This window comes from Euprymna scolopes, chromosome 28, assembly GCF_053919585.1.
Source record: "Euprymna scolopes isolate OS-2025 chromosome 28, ASM5391958v1, whole genome shotgun sequence".
Classification (NCBI taxonomy): domain Eukaryota; kingdom Metazoa; phylum Mollusca; class Cephalopoda; order Sepiida; family Sepiolidae; genus Euprymna; species Euprymna scolopes.
Genome location: NC_136509.1, coordinates 91,291,880 through 91,316,081, shown reverse-complemented (window position 1 = coordinate 91,316,081; position 24,202 = coordinate 91,291,880). Strand labels below are relative to the sequence as shown.

Here is a 24,202-nt window from a genome sequence, read left to right as displayed (position 1 = left end):
GAAAAAATGTTTTTCTTGTTGGAACCTCGATAGTTGCTTTTTTTTTTTTTTTTTTTTTAGAGCAGTTAACATTTTTTACCACAAACCATAAGTTGAGTGACAAGGTCGTAAAACCACGTAGATAGACTGAAAATAGTAGCCCCACCTCCCCCAAATACCCACAAGATTCATCTCCCATGGGAAAAAAAGTGGTTTACTGTCTCAAAATGCTAGAATTGTCCTGAAATAGAGAATTATTTTACGTTATTATTAGGGCTAGGACAACAGCATATTCAGTATTTTTTTTTTGTTTTAGATTAGGTTCACCTTCGCAATTTTCTTTTAAATGACAACTTTCAATAAATAAAATATTCTAATTTAAAACCAAAAAAAAAAAAAAGTGTTACTTGGAAATTTACATGTGAAGTCCAAAGTGTAAAACCTTTTTTTTTTTTTTTAACCACGTTGATTGTTTTTCTTTTTTAAGTGAAAGCTTATGTTATGCTTAGAATGTCAAGTAAATATCGGATGCTTACAGCAATTTTTTCTATTTCATTCAATGTTTTCTTTTTTTTAGATATTAAAAAAAATTCACTCGATAAAGAAGTATTAAAATATATCAATCATAACTCATGTATTTCATTAAGAGAATAAAAAAAAAAATTAAAAAATCGGTTGACTGTTTTTTTTTTTTTGTTTAACGGCAAAAACTTATAAGTGAATGTGTTCATATTTTACCTACGGAGGCCCCAAAATACTGATTTGGATTTACAGCATGCAACAGAAAGAGACATTAATTATGTCCCTTAGAAGCCACCGGGAGATAAATGTGAAGAATATCAGATATTTGTCTCCCTTTATTTGAACAGTGAAAAAAATCTGAGTTCGCGTTTTTTTTAATCCTTGTTTAAAAAAGTATTTTATTTAAAAAGGACATGGAATATAAGTATAAATATGGATAAATTCTTAACAATGAGCAATGGAAGTACTCATTGAATAGTATTTTTATAGGTAAGTGATTTTTTGGAATTTATATATATTTTTTATAATCAAAGTAAAATTTTGTTGATTTTCTTTAAATCTTTTTTAAAGAAAACCGATTTAATAAAACAAATATTACATAATTTACTATTAAACCTGTTATTTTTTTTTAAATTTGGTCTTTGCTTCTTTAATTGAAAAAAATTAGGGTTTGAATTACATTTTTCAAGAAGTTATAAGCTTCGAAATACAATAAGTCTAAATATTCCAGTGTTTACCACGAATTTTTAATGACGATTTCTGACACTGCTAGTGTAGAAGTCATCATTGTACACATTAATTGCAACGTCATCATTTCGTATAGTCTGGGTCAATTTCTATGGAAGAGAATTTATGTAAAAATTTATGAATAAATAAAATGTACAATAAAAAAATGGATAAAAAACGATATAAGACTTATCTTTTGTAAAACAAATAGATTTTTAATAACGAACTACACAGACGATAACCTCTTCTGTTGACACATGTATCTAAAGATGATGTCCTTTACAGGCCTCTGTACTTTTTTGGAAAAAATAGCGCAAAATTTGATTATCACCTTCTGTCATTTGAAATAAATCCAAACAAATTTTTTTAGTCGATTTTGCTTTTGCAATTTTTATTACCTTAAAAATCTGTTTAAACTTCATTTCATGTAATATTTGAATTTAATATCATTTAAAGCTTTTTAAAAATAATTATTTTTTAGAATTGTTTTTTTTTTTTTTTTTTTTTTTTTTGTTATTCAAATAATTATATTACTGAGAAAAAAGATTATCAAGAAAAAGTTTTTTTTAACATAATAATATTCATTTTATGTCCCATTTTATTTACAACTTGTAAGTGAAAAAAATGACGGGATTATATATATATAACTTTTTTAATTATTTGATCTTTTCAGTTTTAAAAAATGTTGAAATTTTTATCGACCTACATTTAGTTTTTGTAGTTTTCGTAACATGAAATATGAGGGGGGGGTAGAACACCTTAGAAAAAATTATAATATATTTAATGAAACCTGCTTTTAATATGCAATTTTATTTCATAATGAATAAATATCGAAAATTTTAGGAAAATATGATAATTATTTGATTTTTGCTAGATTTTTAAAACATGGGTGTGTCAACGGCTTAAAAAACGTCACTACATAGAACGTTGTTTTAAAGGGTTGATAATCTAAACACGATTTTTGTCTCGCATGTTCATTATGTTATATACTGTAAAATTAAAAAAAAAATAGTTTATTTGAAGCTTCTTTTAAATGGTAAAAAAGTTAAGATGATAATATTAAATTACATTTACATCGTGTTACATACGGGGGGGGGGCTGTGGCGTGCGTTGGAGGTACCTACTTTCCATACTCAAAAAATTCTTTAAAATTACAAAATCACCACGATAGGTTTTCAGGGACGCTGAAAACGAAAATAAAGTTTAAAATTTCAGGAAACAAAGAGCTTCTAAGATATAAAGAAATTATACTTTCAATAAGTTGGGATCACTTTTCTATATTAATTTAACGTAAAATGAAAACCCACTTCATGACCTCCTTTTTGTTTTGGAAGGAGTGTTCTGGTAATTTTTTTTTTTTTGGGGGGGGGTTATTTGGTAATTGTGACCTGCTAGACCAACACAAATAATGGCAAACAATCTACAAAAGATTAATGCAAGCAACAGTATATGTAGTCACTAGTTTTGTCTTCTCTGCGCCAGCCTATCGAACCAAAGGTTCTCAAGTCCTTCACCACCCTTACTCAAGGCACGCCTCCATGCTGGTCTATCTTCGGCTAGCTCCTCCCACACATTCACATCGATTCCAAGAGCGATCAGATCCCGTTTGGCCACATCTTTAAAGCGCAGCACTGAGCGACCGTGGCTTCTTGATCCATTTGCCAGTTTGCTGTAGAGGATATCCTTAGGGAGATGGCCATCGGGCATTCTGCGCAGGTGTCCAAGCCAGTGCGATCGTCGTATCTTGAGTGTCTGGAACAAGGAGCGGCTGCCGGCAGGTCTTAGCACCTCTTCGTTGGTGATTCTATCACAGCAATTGATGCCCATGATATGTCGCAAGCATCGGAGATGGTAGACGTTCAGTCTTTTCTCATGACGAGCATATGTGGTCCAAGTCTCTGCTCCATACAATAAGGTACTCAGAACACAGCATTCGTAGATGCGGCATTTTGTGCAAGAAGTGAGGTATTTATTGAACCATGCTCTTTCACGTAGTGGTTGAAAGTAGACGCTGCTCTACCTATGCGCGTTTGTAGCTCCTGTCCAATGGATACTCCCTTGTTGATGTTGAATCCAAGATACGCAAAGTTCTCGACAGTCTCTAGTTTGTGGCCATTGATGGTGATGCGTCACCCTGGCGCACCACAACTGTCTTCTTCACACTGATTACCAGTGCAAACTCCGCACAAGCAGGGCTCAATTTGTCAAGCAGGCGCTGGAGTCCACTTGCGGAGTGCGAGACCATTGCAGCATTGTCTGCAAACAGCAGCTCAAGTATTAGGACTTTTCGAATCTTGGTTTTGGTGTGTAAGCGAGCCAAGTTAAAAAGTTCTCCATTAGAGCGAGTATGAAGGAACACACTGTCTTCGTCCTCGTGATTTCCAAAAGCGTGGTGCAGAAGAACTGAGAAGAAGATGCCAAACAGTGTGAGAGCCGACACACAACCTTGCTTGACTCCACTGCACACGGGAAAGTTGTCAGACATGTCACCCTCGAAGAAGACTGCTGCTGTCATGTTATCATGGAGCGATCTTTTCAAACTAAGAAGAGTTGGTGGATAGCCCAACTTTTGTAGGATGGCAAACAAACCATCTCTACTGACCATGCGATATGAAGAGGTCTACATTGTTCTCTGCATTTTTTCTGGATTTGATGCACTGAAAATATCATGTACGTGGTTGAGCGCCCACTGCGGAAGACGCATTGCGATTCTGGATAAACAAAACCTACCTCAAAAACTTGTATTTTAGGGTTTTTCGAGTGTGATGAAAGCGAATATCGCATTTAAATTTTCTGTAAATAAGTAGTTTTCCGGATATTAAGCAATATAATTCTTTGTTATAAGTGGTGGTTATTGTTGTACACGCATATTTTTATCGTTGTTGTTTTCAAATAGTTTCTAGCAATTTAGTTTTAATTATTTAATTCTAGGATGTGTGAGGTTTGAAATTTTCATATTGCAACGCAATTATTATTTAAAAAAATGCGGTGATTTATTTATATATATATATATATATATATATATATATATATATAAGAAAAGGTCAATATGCACTGGTTGTCCAACCTGAAAAGAGTATTTATTCCGAAAGCCGTTCTCAACATGTGGAGGTTGAAAAAAAGAAAATGCCTTTCGCAATAAACACCCCCAACCTCTCCATGTTAAGAATGGTTTTCGTAATAAACACCCACCAACCTCCCCATGTTAAGAACGGTTTTTAGAATAAACACCGTTTGCAGGTCGGACAATCAGTGCACATTGACAAAAAAAAAAAAAAAAAAAAAATGATTTTCATTTCCTTAGAGAAGGATTCCATGTTTTCGTTCAGGAATCAACTTCCATTCATTAGCACAACTTCAGAGTACCTATTTACTATGCCTCCCCACGGGACAAAGTTAGACACCAGGGTCGTTTTTTAACGTGGAGAAAAGGTACAAAAATAAAAATTGTCTCAGTCGTGAAGGATTTCTCCTCCACCGAAAGAGAACAAGAAAATGAAGTGCAGCATCTGAAGAACAGATGGTATTTATTTGCTCCCCCACTGAGCAAATTAGGCACAAGGCCGTTTTTAATGTGAGGTAAAAACCAGCTCCCCTAAAAGTAGGCAAAAAGGGGGCACTCTGGTTACCAAAAATAATAATTGTCCCAGTATAGAGGGTTTCCCCTCCATTGACTGGTACAAATTATCTTAAGTGCAGCATCTGCCGGAACAGATACTACACTTTGATCTTGGCCCGAAGGCCAACATTACCAAAAAAAAAAAAAATGAAATTAATATTTGGTACTTGTATAGTTTAATCAAGACATTAAAAAATGAAAATACCGAAAAAAGTTCATATTGTACATATCCGTTATGGAATGAAGTTCCCCGAAAAAGAAAAAAAATACCTTAATTTCAAATATTTTTTTATTTTTATTTATTTATTTTTTATTTTTTTACGGCGAAAAAACAATTTGTTAGGATACCGAGCAAAATGTTCGATTTTTAGGAAGAAAAGTTAGTATTAAAGATGGGGAGGGAGTGTCGGCGCTTTAAACTGAGTTATCTCTCCGTGGTGTGTTAAAAAAAAAATTCAAAGATGTCTACCTTCAACGCGCTGTCATAAAAACACGTTTTTCCTCTGTAAAATAAAAAAAAATTACTCGATTAAATTGACTTTTTTTTTTTTTTTTTTTTCTCGGAGATCTTCAGTCCAAAACGAATACGTACAATATAACCTCTCTCTCTCTCTCTCGATATTTTCATTTTTTTAATGTCTTGATTAAACTGTACAAGTACCCAATATTTAAATATTTGTAGCAGTGCTAGTGCTCTAAGTGTATCAGAATTTTTGTGGGAATTTTTGACACCCCTAACACGAAACTACAAATAAAAAACTCGTAATTTCTCTTTTAAAGGTTGGTTGTTTATTTTCTTTATGGATTATACTTCCAAAATAAACTATTAAAGTTGTATAAAAAGTAATAGGAATAGTTTTTTTAAAACAGTAATGAAATTAATTGAATTTTACGAGTTCAGTATTTTTCAATTTTTAAACTTACAAAATCTATCAATTTTTCTAGTGATTCTATTTTTACGATATTTTCAGGGTCAATTTGAAATTTTATGCTCTTTCCAATAAATCGAATATAATATTTTAGACAAACGTTGTTTTTTTAATTCACGCCCCCCCATTTTCAAATGTCTATTAAAAAGTAAATAATTAATTTATGTACCAAAGTTTTATATATCACAAATTGAAGATAAAAGATCAATAAATAATATATTCAAATTTAAAACAAAAAAAAGTATTTTTTAGAAATTTACTTGTAAAGTCCGAAGTTTAAAACCTTTTTTTTTTTAAACCACGTTGTTTTTTTTTGTTTTTTTTTTTGTTTTTTTAAATGAAACCTTGGTCCTTGCTCCTTTAATTGAAAAAATTAGGGCTTGAATTACATTTTTCGAGGAGTTATATTATAACTCCTCGAAAAATGTAATTCAAGCCCTAATTTTTGAATAATTCCACCCGCTATCTTTCGAAGCTTATAACTGTTATAAGCTTCGAAAGATAGCGGGTGGAATTATTCAATAGTTTTCACGAAATTTCTGACACTGCTAGTGCTCGCTCGCCCAGTTTAAACAGTTATGAATATGTCATTTTTATTTTCTGTTTTTAATAATAAAAATATATACATTTCATGAAAAACTTTCTCGTTTTCATTAATTAAATCGAAACATTTCCAATTAAACAATTACGCATATATGTTCTTACACTTTATTTACTTTTTTTATATAATTCTTTCCGGAAGTAATTAATATCTAGTTTAATTCTTTTGTTATTTATTTCTAACTTCGGTCTCTTCCTTGGATTCCAATGACAGGTGCGCGAAATAAAATGGCGTCTCCAGTTTCGGCGATAAACTGAAGAAGAAGCACCGTCAATTCTAATAAATTACAATGTTAGTTTCCAAATTATGTAGTCGAAATTACTTGAATATTACTGAATTATTAAAAAAAAAAAAAAAAAAACTTTAATCGTGTTAGCAGGTGAAAAATTGCGGCAATCTTGTTTAAATCAAAACGGAAAATTACCTCCTTTTTGAACTCTCTCTCGTGTCTTCCGAGATTTCGTTCTGATAATGTAAGCGCTCAAGCTCAATTAGAACTTGAGTTTCGAGCACCATTTGAAAACCCAAAACATTTACTGTATAAAAATTTATCAAAATATAATTGTAAAAAAACATTTATTGAAAAGTTTGCGTAAGAAAATATAATTTTAATAAAACAATTTTGTACTGAAAGCAACATTGGATTTTTATAAAATAGTTTTTTTTCTTCGAACAAATAAATAATTTTAATGAAACATTTTTTTTTTTTTAATTAAAGCAACTTTGAAGGGTCAACAACAAATTAATTTAAATGAAACCGAAAAAAATCATTATCTAGTTTAATTTTGTTTCGGTCATAGTTTAAAATACTGATTTCTCCCTTGGATTTCAACGACAGGTGCGCAAAATAAAATGGTGTCTCCAGTTTCGGCGATAAAGTGTAGAAGTACCGAATTGACAAAAAAAAAAAAAAAAAAAAAATCAGTAGAAACCATTTTTTTTTTTTTTTAATCTGAAAACTTCATTTATCGACTACAAAATTTCGTTCTAATAGTATAGAAGCAAGCGCCTCTAATGGTAATCGAAAAACAAAAAAAAAAAAAACGGATTGAATAACAATTTAGTACACACCTTTTAAATAAAAATAAAATGCATAAATAAAAATCATAAATTCGTAATCAATAAACTTTTTAAAATATACTTCAGACTTACGAGGAAAGCAAATAAAAATAATAATAAAAATAAATAACAATAATGTTCCTTTCTCGTCGTCTCCTCTTCACTTTTTCTGTCTGTCTCTCCCCCGCCCTTTTTGATGCAAGTCTCGTGACAAAACAGAATGAAATTGATGCGTATGTATTTTAGGAGTTGTATTATTATTATGCGGATTATTATTCTCCTCGTTTTTTTTTCTTCGACATAACGTTTCGATCGATGTAACCACCGATCTTCTTCAGTTGCATCTTTTCGAATTTAAGAACCTTTTAATCGGTTAAAGAAAACTAGGCGAAATTTTGGTGAAAACATTACGTACTTACTTGTCATGCCAAAATTAGTATAAATTCCCAAAATTACGTAAAATGATCCAGTAAATGTGAGATGTATTGAAAAAAAAAAAAAAAAATCATCCACAATTGTTGTCGTTCTGAGATTGTGTTTAAAACTTGCGGACCCTTAATTCAATTCTAATTATTTAAGTTTGTCATACTGAATTTGTCGCGCAGCTTTTCCACATTAAAAACATTCGATAAACGTCGATAAATTCTATTTTTACTTGTAGTTATTTTTCTACTGGATTGTTTTTCGTAATCTTTGAAATTTGTAATTAATTTCGCCATGCCATGTGAGTACGCAATCATGTTTTCACCTGAAATGCGTTGGTTGGTTTAAATGATCACCAATGTAAACAAGCACTTACATTTTTCCATAGAAGAAGCAACAGTGCGCCCCACCCTTCCCTCTCTCGGACGCTAACTACAATAACAGCAACAACTAGTCGAGGAGTAAGAAGAGAAGTGAACGCTTGAGCTGCTCCCATAAAAAGTAGTAGACAAATAATACTAATATTCATAATAATAATAATAATAATAATAATAATATTAAAAATACTAGCGTAATGCTGTGGTGGTTGGTTGAATCGTGCCAACTACAACCCTCTCACAATTATTATCTGCTACCATCACCACTGACCAAAAAAGAAGAAAGAGAGTCGCACTTACACGCGCGCACCTACCTTCTATTTTTTTTTCTTCTTTTTCACAAACGGAAGAAGAGGGTTTTTTTTTTTTGCTTAAGCTTGTGAAAATATAGTTATTTTTTATATGGCTACCGAACCTCCTGCTATCTATGGCTTGGCCAGGATTGCTGTAAGTAAAAAAAAAAAAAAAAAAGAAAAAAAAGGTCTTTTATAAAACTTTATAATATAGGATGGCAATATTGTTGTATACATGACAAATAAGCCTTTTATGTTTTAATCTTGTTTTTGTGTATAAAACTACTTGTGTGTGATATGTGTGTGTAAAAGTTTAAAACCAAACAAGTGTTTGAAGGAGGCTATTCTATCACAGCCTTTTTGTCGTCTCTCTATCTCTGCACATATTTTAACCTGTGATTTCCCCCGGGCATGAAACCCGAACGTTTCTGTATAGCTTACTTGCCTGAGGCATATTACTATTCATATATAGCTACTTATGTAGAATACGGTATTATAAACACCCCAACCTCTCCATGTTAAGAACGGCTTTCGGAACAACCCCCCCCCCCAATCTCGAAAGCCGTTCTTAACATGAAAGTGTTTATTCCGAAAGCCGTTCTTAACATGGGGTGGTTAGGAGTGTTTATACTATGCTGGGGCAGGTCGTAAAAAATACCGTATTTTCAAGTTCAATTCAGTTTTTACGTTATGTTATTTTATTTATTTATTTTTTTTTTTTTTGTACTTATACAGAGAAATATACCATGCTGGAAATGATAACTATTATTTAGAAACCCATTCTTAACGTGAGGGCGGCAGGGTGTTCTGTACTTTCACCTAACAATTTAATAAACAAAAAGTACCTTAAAACTTGAATTTAACTTCAAAATACTATTTAAGAAAATAGCACAGTACAGTACCTTCTCGGCATAAGTACCTTTTTTGTTTATTAAATTGTTAGGTGAAAGTACGGAACAGTTACCCCCCTGCCCATGTTAAAAATGGGTTACTAAACATTATTTCAGCACGATCCGTGCTATGCATAAGTACCAATATATATTCACACGAGGTATCGAAATCTATTACATATACACAACGGTGTAACTTTGATGGCCTTAATTTTATTTTAGGTTTAGCAATGGATGTTTCTCGCGCGCTTAGTAATTTGTACTTCATCTTAGATTCTTTATGTGAAATAAGGAAGCTTTTGCGACAGATGGCACACCTTATATGCCCTGCCCGGGTATAATTTTCACGATCAAACCAAGCTAAATGGAAACCTCCATTGCGGACCCCGCCTTCAGCGAAACGAACACAGAAGAAAAAGTTGGCCCCCATCTCTCTTTGTATGTTTGTAATAGCTTGCAAATCATATTGATGTTTCTAGACTTTCAGATTATTTCGGGGTATTTAAACCGTAACACATCTTTATACATCTTTTCTCGCTTTGCTATATATATGTAAATATTATATCCATTAAAAGTGGATTTTGACGCGAGATCTATTTAAATATGGGGAAATCCAACACTAATTCTAAAGGAAGCAGGACATTAGATGGCTATTACAAAAGTTGACTAGATCTGGAAACATTACTGGAGGGGGGACTCTGGCGACTGCTATTACACAAACTCTCTTTCCAAAAACGTAGATAATGCCTGGGAGTATAACTTCCTAAAGACATGACGAAACTAAACTTCACTTCTGATATGAGCCCGAAGGCACCTTGGTTAAGAAATATCCACGCGGTTGTGTTACATAAAAAAAGTAAACTACTTATTACGTGTAATAAGTTAAGTTTTTATCCCTTACTTGTGAAAATGACCCCCACACCCAGCCGGGGAATTGTTGTTCTTAGTTTAAATCTTTTTAAATATTGAATGTTATTTATTTCTGGTTTCGGAAAAAGAAGACCCTTAAGTAAACACATCTTTTGGTACTCTGATTTTTTTTTTTTTGGTACTCGTGCAGTCGTCGTGCACTGCAGTGCAGTGCAGTGCCACTGTGCACTGCATGCACTTATTGATCCGTGCTGAAATAATTAACGTTATTATTTAAAAAGCCATTCTCAACATGGGGAGGGTGTTTTGTACCTATTCTGTACTTTAACCTTACAATTGAACAAAACAAAACAACTTTAATTAAACTTGGAAATACGATTTAAAAAAAATAGCGCGGATCAGTAAGTGCATTAGGACTTTTTTTTTTTTTTTAGATAGTATCTTAAAGTTCAATTTTACGGTGTTTTGTTAGATTGTGAGATGAAAGTACAAAATAGTTACACCCTTCCCCTTCTGTCTCCATGTTAAGAATGGGTTTCTAAATGTTATTAGGGTTTGTATTACTGTTGTACACATAGTTTCGAAAAAGTTGTCAAAAAACAAATATATAACAAATAAATGTTATCAAAGGCAAGATAAGTTACCAAACTGGATATATTTTTCGTGTTTTTATTTAATGTAACATGTTTATTCAGCTCGAAAAACATAGTGTTTACTGATGTATTGGAAAATTACAGATGGCGTCTGATTCTCTCTTTAACACGGTAAGTTTGGGAAAAGGTGTTATAAATAAAAAACCGGATAAAATACTGTTAAAAACTCGCTCAATATATGTTACCGTGACATAGGTTGACATATATTCGGCGGGTTTTTAATAGTATTTTGTATAGTTTTGTATTTATAACACCTTTTCCCAAACTTACCGTGTTAAAGAGAGAATCAGACGCCATCTTGAATTTTCGAATACATCGGTAAACACTGTATGTTTTTCGAGCTGAATAAATGTTACATTGAATAAAAACACGAAAAATTATCGAATTAGGTAGAAAAGTAACTTGTCTTGCCTTTGATAACATTTATTTGTTATATATTTGTTTTTTGACAACTTTTTCGAATCTGTGTACAGTAATACAAACCCTGTTATTACTCTCAAACTATTCTGCACAAGTACCCTTCTGTTTTCTGAATTCTAAGGCTTCTGTGTGTGTGTGTGTGTGTGTGTGTGTGTTGATCGCTAATCTCCTAGTACTATTAGTTCGGTAAAATCTGGCATAGTTAACAGTTGAAAAGTGACCACACAAAATGAAACTAGTTTCTGAAATGAAAACGCGAAAAAAAAAAAAAAAAAGTTCTCATATTATCAAGCTGGACGTCTTAACGTTTATCAGTGGTCCGGAGACAGGTGATCATCAGTGGTGGTGGACCAGAAGTGGCCGATAAGTTTACGTTCAGTTTATATGCGAAAATGACTTTAAATTTTTACGACGTGCCCCAGCGTATTATAAAAACCCCAACCCTCCCATGTTTAGACCGGCTTTCAGAATAAACAACGCCCAACCTCGAAAGCCGTTCTTAAAACATGGGGTGTTTGTCGTAAAAATTTACCAATGAGCCCCTCCCCACTCTTATTTGTTATTGTTTTTAATTTTACCCCCCCCCCCTCGCTTCTGGATGTTTTCATCTGACCGCCTAAAAACCGAATTTTTTTTTTTAATAGCAAAGGGTTCAGTGTTGATTCTATCAGTTTTATTTTCTTTACTGATATATTTACATTGTTGCATAGTATTTTTGCATTTTGTAAAAAAAAAAAAAGGTATTAAAACGCAATGTAAATAAATAAGATATTTTCTATTTTACGTATTTCGTTTCAGGAATTAATTTTGTATAGTCGCAATTCTTTTCTAGATTTTACCGAGTAAGCACCATTTTTCACTTAGAAATTTTGGACACTGCAGCAGTGCAGCATATTTTTTTTTCTTTTCCTTTTTTTTTTTTTTTTTACTTAAAATTCAGCCTGATTATTAAATGGAACATAAATCTAATATCTATCGACCCGCAATTTTTGCGAAGTTACTCGGGCGTGCCCGGCAGATTACGGGAATAACCGGAAATGACCGGACGAGCCTTATTGCAAAAAAAACAAATTGTTACAACCTCCTCTCCCATGTTAAGAATGGCGACGACCACTGAAATTCATTAAAATAATACATTAGAAAAAAAAAAAAAAAAAAAAATGTCTTAATATCCAGAAAACTATTTGTCGATCGTTTCTGGTTCTTCCGACATCTGCCGGGCATGCTCGAGTAACTTCGTGGAAATCGCGGGTTGATACCCATTAAATAATAGCATTTTTCCGGGGCTATAATTTTGAGTGTTTATCATCTCTTATTGCGGTTTCTTTTTTGTTTTTTAATTAAAAGTAAATATGAAGAATCACTCCACACTCCACCCTCGAAAAATCCTTTAAAATTACCACTTGTAGGTTTTCGGTGGCGCTGAAAACGAAAATAACGTTTAAAATTACGACAAACGAGTAGTTCCCAAAATATGGGGAAATGTTAGTTTAAAAAAGTGGATGTCACTTTTCTATAATAATTTAACGTAAAATGAGCACCTCTTTGTGGCCACCACTTTTTTAGGGGGGGGGGGTTCTTTATACTCTCGGAAAATCCTTTAAAATTACCATTAACGTTTAAAATTTTGGGAAACAAGTAGCTTCCAAGATATGAAGAAATGCACCCACTTTATGGCCACCTTTTTTTGGGGGGGCGGGGCTGCCGATTTATGTTTTTCGTTAGTTTTTTGTAGACGGATATTCGATTATAGAACATGTATAGTTTTTAACGGGTGCTTCTTCTGTCGTTTAATAAATCGTTATTCCATAAGTAACGCGCCGACATTTATCGAGCAGAAGAACCATTTACTATTTCACAAAAATTCTGTTTACATTTTGTGGGAGGCGGTGGAGGGGCGGAGGATGTTGTGGCGGCCGCAACATAAAAGTGGAAAAATTAGGCACCGCCAAAAATGGCCGAAAAATAATGTTTTTTTAAAACGAAATTACATTTATTAAAATCCATTATTTCTGAGTAACTTTTTTTTTTCCAAAAAGATAAAACCCTGAATTTTATCATATAGAAAACAGAATGATGTAAAACTTTTTCTACTATTTTTAATTAAATTTTAAATGTTAAATTTTCCCCAAAAGTTAACAATTGACATTTTTTGTCTTGCACAAAAAACGTACATAAATATTTAAAAAAAAAAGGTTTTTGAAAGAATTTATTTATTTGTTGTCTAACTAAGATTTAGGGTGATTTTCTATGAGAATATGCAAAAATATTATAATATAAGTACCTGGATTTCAAATAATTCCACTTATTCATATAGGCAACAAGTTACTTTGCGTCGATCTAGACAATGTTTACGTTTGTACTTGGTAAAAAGCAAACTACGGAAGACCAAAGAGCCAAAAAAAAAAAACTTATTTTTCAGTGACGAAAATTTCAATGTATTATTAACGCTGAGGCTGGCCAGTACCAGAATAGTGACCATTTGTATGAGTTTGGTTTTTAATGTGTATGTGTGTGGGGGCCAGGCTCTCCAAAACGGGGAGGGGGGCGCAATTTAAAGCAGAATAAAAAAAAATTATTTCAGCGCGTTTGGTCCACCATAGTCGAAAGGCGGCAAACGTTTTCAAACGAGATCGAAAAAATATTTTTAACACAAACGGCACAATATTAATCGAATTTTTTTTTTGTATCGATTCTTCAAAGTATGCCCTGTTTAATAATGGTCATGCATTATTCAGCCCGCTAAAAAGAAATAGTTAATTTATTTATCAAAGATTTTAAAATGGCTTTTTTCGTATAAATATTAAAAAAAATTTTTTTTGTTTTGCTTAACTTAAATTAATTATTTTACTTAACATATTCCTCGAATTTCACACTTCAAAACTCAAAAGCGGGATAATTAAACACAATCGAAGTTCTGATATTCAGACATCAAAATAAGGTATGCAAACAAGTTTTTTTTTGTGTTTAATTATAAAATAAAAAAATTCGATTAATATTGTGCCGTTTGTGTTAAAAATATTTTTTCGATCTCGTTTGGAAACGTTTGCTGCCTTTCGACTACGGTGAACCAAACGCGCTGAAATAATTTTTTTTATTCTGCTTTAAATTGCCCCCACCCCCACCCCCCATTTTGGGGAGCCTGACCCACATACACATTAAAAACCAAACTCATACAAATGGTCACCCATCTGGTACTGGCCAGCCTCAGCGTTAATAATACATTGAAATTTTCGTCACTGAAAAATAAGTTTTTTTTTTTTTTTTTTTTGCGCTTTGGTCTTCCGTAGTTTGCTTTTTACCAGGTACAAACGTAAACATTGTCTAGATCGACGCGAAGTAACTGGTTGCCTAAATGAATAAGTGGAATTATTTGAAATCCAGGTACTTATATTATAGTTTTGCATATTCTCATAGAAAATCACCCTAAATCTTAGTTAGACAACAAATAAATTAATTCTTTCAAAAACCTTTTTTTTTTTTTTTTTTTTTTTTTTTTTTAATATTTATGTACGTTTTTTGTGCAAGACAAAAAATGTCAATTGTTAACTTTTTGGGAAAATTTAACATTTAAAATTTAATTAAAAATAGTAGAAAAAGTTTTACATTATTCTGTTTTCTATATGATAAAATTCAGGGTTTTATCTTTTTGGAAAAAAAAAAAGTTACTCAGAAATAATGGATTTTAATAAATGTAATTTCGTTTTAAAAAAACAACTTGATTTTTCGGCCATTTTTGGCAGTGCTTAAGTTTTTTATATTTTATTCACAGTTTCGTGTTAGGGGTGTCAAAAATTCCCCCCAAATTCTGATACACGTAATCTAGCACATCTACTGGATCATTTTTCGTAATTGTTAGTTTTACTAATTTTAACATGACAAGTAAGTACGTAATGTTTTGACCTGAAATACGTTGGTTTAAAACAATGTACACAAGCACCTTATTTTGTCCTTTTACATTTTAATCATTTTCTTTGCCTTTTATTTAATCCAAACAGTTTAGAATGAGCAGTGTTCGAGGGCCATGGGTCACGTGACCCGTGTTTATGTAAAAACCGAACTACTGAACTTACTGAAACGAAATAAATATACCATTTTAAACCCTTAAAGAATTATCTGATGGGAACTAGAACAAATAAAATGTGGTAATAAAAGAAATTGTTTGGATGTTTTTAATATTATTAAATGAGGGACCATTTTGAGTTAAACTTTCAATACGAAAAAAGGCATTAAAACGAGTTAAAATCTCGTTTTTCCATTCCAGGTTAAAACATCCAATGAGTTTAATGAGATTTATACAAAAGTGCTCAATACCAAAGTAGAGCAAGATATACCTTTTATTTGCTTTTTACATAAACATTTATCTTAAGGACTTTATGAAGTCTCTAGTTACTTAAAACTAGTCGACTAAAACATACTTGTGAATGTATAGTGAGACCTAATGTTTATGTAAAAATAAGTCTTGCAAATGATTTTTCGTTTCAGTTTCATTCAGTTTGCGAATTTGGTTTTTACATAAGCACGAGTTACGTGACCCTCAGGCATTGTCTGTCAATTTAGCAGAGTTGTTTAACAAGACTTTTATGTTGACATAAAAAGTGGAATTATTAACCTATATTCATTTACCTGACAATCCAACGAGGCCAAGCTCAATGTTGGGCGTGGCGTTGCTATCGTAGTTTCTATTTATTTACAATGGTCACTGTTGAGGCCTTGACGGGCTAATAATAAATTTTTGCACTTGTGTATTTGCATTACCGTTTTGTAAACAACTTTTTGTTTTCTTTTGAAGATCTCAAAACAGGAGGAGACAATTCAATAGACCGGATATGACAACAACAGTACAATAACACAAAATAAAGCATTACTTGAAAATTTATTGAATTAAAGTAAAATTACGAAAATTCTAATAACACAAAATAATTTTTGTTTTTGTGTTTTTAATATATAAATTTTCGATATTTTGAAGTAAGAATATTTTTTCTCTTTTCAATTTTCTTATCAGTTCAAGTCGGGGATGAGGCATCCTATTGGATGCAGGGCATTCACCTGCTTTCTCATATTCCAACCGATAGGTCTTTTTAAGATTCTAATTGTCCATTTAAGTGCAATTGTTTGAATCTCTCTTGCATTTTGTTCACCGGGTATATTTGCCAGCTGGTTTTGGAACTTTTTCATGAGTCCAGTTGCTCTTATATAATTATTGGAATGATGGAGATCTTCCTAAGATTCCAGTTTCTTTTTATGTTGTATACAAGACCTTGGTATTTCTTTATTTTTCCCTCTCAGCTCTGTTGAATCTAACATCATTGAAGATGTATGACTTATAAAATTCATAGTTTTTAAACAGTGATTCTTGGAATGCCTGTGGCATTTTTTTGTTTGCTTTAAGAAAACAATTAAATCAAAATTAAGCAAATCTAGGGCTTGTGTATTACAGTTATGAAAAAACTTCCTGAAATTGTCTCCCCTGTTTTTGTTACATTTTAGGACTATTACCATCTGTTATCTTTATTTGGCCGAATGCTGAAAATAGTGTTGGGACGATTCCTAATTTTTATACGATTCCTATTCCAGGAAAATATTGATTAACGATTCCGATACCAAGTACGATTCCGATTCCGATTCCTAGGGAATTATTGTTTTGAAATATACCAGGTAGTTTTATACTTATGGTCGGTAGTTCCCAAATATGTTCCCTAACTTTGAAAGAGATATTTTATGTCTACACCGTCGTGTTTTGGTTTAAATAAAATTATTATATAGTAAACTAAACAGAAAAATTAGCAAAATTTACTTTAGAGAAAATTTATTTTACTTAATTGGAATACAGAAAAAAAACTCAAAGAAAATAGAATTTATCCTTCAGAGAAAAAACAAATAAAATAGAATTTATATAACAGAACAAAAACAAGAAAATTAGAGAATAAATACATATGATTCATTATTTTGGTCCTCATAATTAACAGATTTAATGAATTAAATAAAAAAAATATAGCGGAAGAGAAAGAAAATATATACTAATTAAATATAAAAAGATAAATATTTAATTTAATAATTTATAAATGAACGTGCGTAATGAAAAAAAAAACAATATACCACGTGACATGGCGCCGTAGATACAAAATAACCTTTCCAAAGTTAACGACCATATATGAGAAATGCCATTAATCGAAAGTTTTTGTGTTTTATACCAAAAGGTAGGTATAGCGAAAAGTTACAATTAAAGGAATTTCAAAAACGATTTTTTGTTTGGCTATTGATAGTTGTATTTGTGACGGCAGTTCTTCAGACCTCCATAATTCACAAGGAGTAGTTAACACCTATTATTTTTTCTTACTTTTTCATTGCTTTTACACGTTGTTTCTAACGTGAAGAATAAGTTTAGCCAAACTAATTTTGAAATAGGGTATATCAAAGGAACACATATAAAAATGATACCACTATAAAAAACAAATGAAAAAATTGAGCAAACATAATTACCAAAATTACAGAAAAAGATTAAAAAAAAAAAAATGGTGAAGTTTGTTGAGTGAAATGAATTATTTAAAGAAAATTAATTGAACTAATAGAAATGTTAAATAAAAAAAATGTCACATTTCAATATTTTTTTAATAATTAAATTCTCAGGGTTGTCGAAATTAAAAATTAAGTGATTTTTTTTTATTATACTTCTTTCGAAGCTTGTTACCTTGAAAAATACATTTAAAACCCTGTTTTTTTTTAAAATTAATTGTAAAATAAATGCAATTAAAAAAAATTTAATTGATAATTGAAACTATAAAAACATATCAAACATTGAAAAATTACTTATCTCACAAATTAACGTCCAATAAAGTAGATCCAGTCTTCATACAGGAATTCGGTTATAATAAATATATCTTTCCCAAACTTAAAAATTAAATCTTTTTTTTTTTTTTTTTTTTTTTTGAGAGAGAGAGTGCTTTAAAATCGCCGGTGAGTGCCGCCTAAAATTTTAAAGAAGTAAATTTTAGGAGTTTAGAGCCTTTCAAAGACGGTTATCATAATTTATTATAATCATTTAATTTCCTTTTTTTTCCTCCCCCCCACACCTTTTCACGTGGTTCAGTAGTTAACCAGTGCTCCTGTTGCTGTCAGTCAGCTATCTTTACCTAAGTTTTAATTTCTAGTTAAAAGAATTTTTCATGAATAGAATCAGCATTTTAAAAAATTATTTTTTTAGTTGTGTATATTGTATTTACTCTTTGAAGTTAAGGAGGGTTAAAAAAATTGGTGACACATAGATGGTGGCGTAGGCAAAAAAAAAAAAAAAAAGGCACTGCGATTTCGACCCTCACTAATAAAACTGCTCTGAGTGACTAGTTGGTAATTTTTTGTTCCTTTTCTTTTTTATTTTTCTCCTCCAATTTATTTGGATGCTTCATAGTTAAATGTTTTAACATGTTGGTTGTGGTCATGTTAGATGGTTTTATTCCTCGCGATATTTTAATTTGACAGACTTTGCAAATGGCTTTCAACTCATCATCTTCATCAACTTCAAACAGTTTCTATGCAAGACTTTTTTTTGGACTTTGGGCCATATTAGAAAATTCAGTTTATCTGTAAACAAATAATTTACTATTAAATTTTGTTTTAAAGCTAGTCACTTATTTGGATAATTAATTGAAAATAATCTGCTAAAAAAGACAAAAAGAAAAAAATATAAAGGGATGGGGCGGTAAATTGTACCAACCGATAGTTAACAAAAAAAACTTATAGAATTTAATTTTTTAAACCAATGTATAAAAGTTTACATAATGAAATGCAAATATGCATTTTCTTTTGAAATTTTTTTTTTTTTTGGTTGACTGTGTTCAATTCACACATGGTTGATGCGGTTCAATATTGCTAAACTATAAGTCTTAAGTGAAATTCTATTTATAAATACTTTTTAAAATGAAATTATTTAATTAATCGTAAATATTATTTAGACATAAAAATTAATTGATTACAAAACCTTTTAAAAATATATATATTAATTTCTTTTTCGTTCGGCAAAAAACTGCGCAAAACACTTTTAATTTTCAATTTAAAATTCTAGAAAAAAGATTATATTATTCTGCTTTTAATATAATCAAATTCAGGGTTTTATCTTTCTGGAGAAAAAAAAAAAAAAATAATGGATTTTATTTCAATGAAATTAAAAAAAAAAACTTGACTGAATTGAATTAATTACCCTTAAATTAACGAAGGGGTTATTTAATAACTTTAGGTTTGGAAGAGATAGGTATAGGGGTCGATTTTTTTGAAACTTCAAAAGAAGCCGACTACTGTCAAAACTTTGCGAAATAGTACAACGTGATCAATTTCATTTTGGAGATATTTCTTTCAAAAGCCTTCTTTTAAAAAAAGAAAAAAAAAGTATATTGTTCTATTAAACCTTTTACTGTTTAAATAATTTGACTTTGCTCGTTTTATTTTAAGAAAATATAAGTTGAAAAAGCATTTTCATTCAGTATTAGAAGATTTGTTAGTAAAAAAAAAAACAATCGCCAAAAAGATAGGCGTATTTTTTATTTTTACTCGCAATGTATAGCCCTGCATACTTCTTTTCAAGTTAACTCTTTTGTAGTTTTGATTACAATAGATCTGAATGAATGAACCTTGTAAGGGAGGGGGCACTAAGCATTGCCCCGGTAATAATGAATTTCTTTGGTTTCTTTTTATAACATGCTACATTTCTCTCTTGCGGTTAGAAATATCAGGAAATTTTTTTTCTTTTTTTTCAACATCAGACTAAAAGAATCGTAATGAAGGAATCGGAAAATTAAGGTATTTTTTAACGATGCGATTCCGATTCCGATACCTCCCAAAATACACGATTCTTACGATTAACGATTCCGATTAATCGTCCCACCACTAGCTGAAAACCCAATTTATTACACTGAACAAGTTCCCGCCTCTATGAATATACTTCCTATTTACTTACCTCCCCACGAGGGCAAAGTTAGACACAAGGTCGGCTTTTAATGTGGGGAAAATTGCTTTCCAAAAAAGGGTCAGCCTGAATTGGAATAAAATATTTAAAAAAATGTCTCGATCTTGAAGGATTTCTCATTCACTAACAGGACAGAATAAACTAAGTGTAGCATCGGAACAGATACTAAACTTTGTTTCTAGCCACAAAGCCAATTTATTTAACTAGCGGGGAGACTCAATGTTGTCTGGGATCGACGAATGTTTCACATTTCCATAGTTTTATTGCTGTAGAAATCTATGAAATCGCCCATTTTTAATCAAATCAATTGATTGTCTGCTATAGTTGGGGACCATCACGGTACACCAGGAGGAAGCTCTACATGACTCCCCACATCATACATTGTAGTTTACATTACACTGTAAAGGACCTACTGTTGATTTTATGAAATTATTTTTATATATAATTGCTTGAATTAAAGTTTAAAATGCAAAAATCACGTATCATGCTTCGATTTTGCTCTAAACAGAAACATTCATTTTGAATGCGGCCCTATCATACCAACGAAACTACTGTTGATTTTATATGCCGGCACTTGCTTGTGTGGGTAATAAAACTTCTCAAATGTGCTTGTGGTGTTAGGCTGTGTAGGGTGTTAACTTTGATCAAAATTGCCTGCTCCTTTTCTCATCAGTGTTTTTCAATTATCGATACTTATCGAAGATATTCTGAGATAAAACCTATTTAAGAACATTGCCAGATGCGTAAAGTACATTTCTTTCGGAGTTCATAGGGAACTCGCTCACTCACACACAAAGTCCCTTTTATATAATAGTAGAGATAGAGGTAAGAATAATTATAATTCCCATTCAACTTAAGCATTGTTTGATTTGGGAAGGATCGAGTTTTTTTTTTTTTTTTTTTTTTTAAACTGCAAAACATTGGATTTCTAAAGCCAAGAAATTATACATACAGGGTGTCCCAAAAGAAGCTGATGGATTTTAAATTTAATTAACTTCCTCCATATTTAAGTTATGCTTACCAATTTTCATATGTAGGTAGATGAGCCCCTCCGTGATATTTTGAGATATAGTAAGATACCAAAGTCTACTTATTCTAATTTTATTTACACAACTTAATCTAGGCTATGTTTTTCACACGGTCTAATTTTAGTTAAGAAAAATGATGTTACTCAATTGTCCACCATTTTAATTTTCACACTTTTGTGCTCTCTGCAGGGCATTGTCCAGCACATCACTTAATGTTTCAGAGCTCATCATGGCCCTTATTTCCTCCTCTATATTGTTTTTAAGGACATTTATTGTGGTTGGTTTTATTGCATTGGGAGTAGGGGGATTTCTTGTTGGAGTTTCGTCGAAATTCTCTTTGAGTTTCTGAAATTGACTCCTTCAACCAAAAATACTAGACGATAAATACCTACTCCTCGGTAGTGTAACGACTTCTGATGACCTTGGAAGGGTTACTCTAGATGATCTGAAAAAAAATAAAAGAAAAATATAAAAAATTTAGAAAGTTATTAATTTTTTTTTTTTTTTTTTTTTTTTTAAACCATCAGCTTCTTTTGGGACACCCTGTCTATAAAATCCAATGTCAAAAAAAGATGCTAAAAATGTTCCCCATTTCACTCCGGATTATAAATTGCAAAGTTGAACCCTACTTCTAACCATAATCAAGGGCAGACAAATGCTTTCCATTTGCTTAAAGATATTTTATAAAAAAAAATTAAAAAAAAAAAAACCCTAATTACTGAAAAAAGCCACTTTGCAATTATTTTGTAATTTTTAATCAAATCTCAATACCTTGTTGGATTATTAAAACGTGCCAATTAACAAAATTGTAATGACAAATCATTAAAACAATGCTTATATATTTTTTTTAATTAATATTCTATCTAGTTCTTTATTGAAAACTTCAGAAACATTTTTGTTGATGAAGATAAAGACTCTTTGAATGTCCAGAGAATTATCAACAACCATCTGTATCCCATTTTTTCTTAATAGTATTTTTAAGATCGTTTTTATTTTACGCCATTGCACTTGGTTTTATTACAAATATTTGATCTACAGTAAATTAAAAAAATGACGTGCGAATCACAGGTAAACAGATGTACAGACACTTTAGTTATCACCTACTTTTAAAAATTGTAGGTTTGGCATCTATCTGTGTATGTAGTATTACTAATTTTCAATGCTCAATTCGAGGAGGAGATAGTTTTTCTTCTATCATGATATCATCCTCCAAGGCATTATCTCCTTTTTTTTTCTCTTTTGTGTGTGTGTGTGTGTGTGTGTGTGTGTGTTTTGGAGATTGTTGGTTCGTTATATATACTAGCTAAAATGTATTTCCTTTGGTTGCATAATTTTGCTTGTTTTAATGGCAAAGTAAAGTTGCAAATGATTTTTTTTTTTTTTTTTTTTTTGCTTTTTCGAATAAATCGATATTTTCGAAGTATTTATTGCCAAATTAAATGCAAGGGAAGTGAAATAATATTTTGCATTTAAATCTTCATTTTCTTTTTTTAATTTAAATTTTTACTTTTAATTTCAAGAGAATAATTTTGAAAGGAAGAATAAAAATTCTTATAGTGAATTTCACCATTTCGTCCGTTGGCCAAAATGTCCGCCCACCCATAGTCAATCAAAACTGAAGTCGACTTTATGCCACTTCAGTCGCAATGCAGACATTTTTATTATCGCATCTTTTTTTTTTTTAATCTTATTTGTAAACTTTTCTGTTTTCTTTTGTCTGCTATTTTAGTTCATGAGAATAAAATGCTAAATTGTCAATATAATATTGAACTGGATGCGAGACGAGAATTGTTTTTGTTTTATTAAAATGTATATTGTTCGTAATATGAGATATGTAAAAAAAAAAACTGGTTAAGTCGTTTGTTGTTGACACTTTTGCAGCAACAAATAGATTTTTTTCCTATTTTTTTTTTTTTTTTAGATTTAATTTTCTTAAGATTTAAAAAAAATTAGGTGCTTGTTAAGCTATAGTCGATAAATCGATTTTTTTTAAATATATCGTTTGAAGCAAAAACAATATTACGTAATTGTCATGTCGAAAATAGTAATATACCCAAAAATCACGAAAATTCATCGAATAGAACAAAATTACTTTTAACTATAAATTTCTACTGATTTTTCGTAATTTTTGGATATATTACAATTTCGGTATGACAATTAAATAGGTAATATTGTGTTTGCTTAAAACAACGTATTTTAAAAATCGATCTGTTGACGATATCTTAACAAGCACAAAAAATTATGTATTTACTCAGGTTATCCCCAAGTTCCGCGTGTTTTTTCTGTTTCTGCTGACCATCTTGCTTCACGATGAATGCCCTGGAAAAGTTCTTTCTGATTGTTTAAAAGATTTAAAGTATTCTGTTATTCTTATTAAAAAAAAAAGCGATGTTTGTTTGCTTATTGTAAAACTTGTAAACTTTAACTAGATAAGATTTCTTCGTTGCATTCATCGTAAAACAGAACGATCAACAAAAAACCGGAAGTAAAAAAAAAATAAATAAAAAAATAACAAAACAAAAACACGCGGAACTTGAGGATAAACTTTATTCATCTTTAGTTTCAAATGATATTTACTATATAAATTTAACGGTAAAAGGATAATCCGAGTTTTTATTACAATCCACGGAGGTATGAAAAAGTTGTAAAAAAAAAACCCCAACAAAAAACAAATATATAACAAATAAATGTTATCAAAGGCAAGATAAGTTACTTTTCTCCCTAACTGGATAAGTTTTTAGTGTTTTTATGTAAGGTAAAATGTTTATTCGGTTTGAAAAATGCATAATGTTGAACGCTTCCGGAGAACAAGAAAAGATGGCTGTGCTGTCTTTGAAGACTCGATAATCACTTC

General features: G+C 31.1%; 1 protein-coding gene across 21 annotated transcripts in view; it reads left to right on the top strand.

Annotated features, from left to right (window-relative positions):
• Positions 1-24,202, top strand: part of LOC145249721 (E3 ubiquitin-protein ligase NEDD4-like) — a 622,527-nt gene that overhangs the window by 319,690 nt on the left and 278,635 nt on the right. For 2 of the 21 annotated variants that reach the window (XM_080111622.1, XM_080111614.1), the window contains exon 1: positions 8,501-8,682. The exons of 17 other annotated variants lie outside the window; for them this stretch is intronic. In XM_080111622.1, the coding sequence (XP_079967748.1) occupies positions 8,638-8,682 (45 nt within the window). In that variant the 5' untranslated portion in view covers positions 8,501-8,637. Of the gene's footprint in view, positions 1-8,494; positions 8,683-24,202 lie in introns of those variants that run through there. 2 more of the 21 variants (XM_080111617.1, XM_080111620.1) reach the window with 2 other exon arrangements.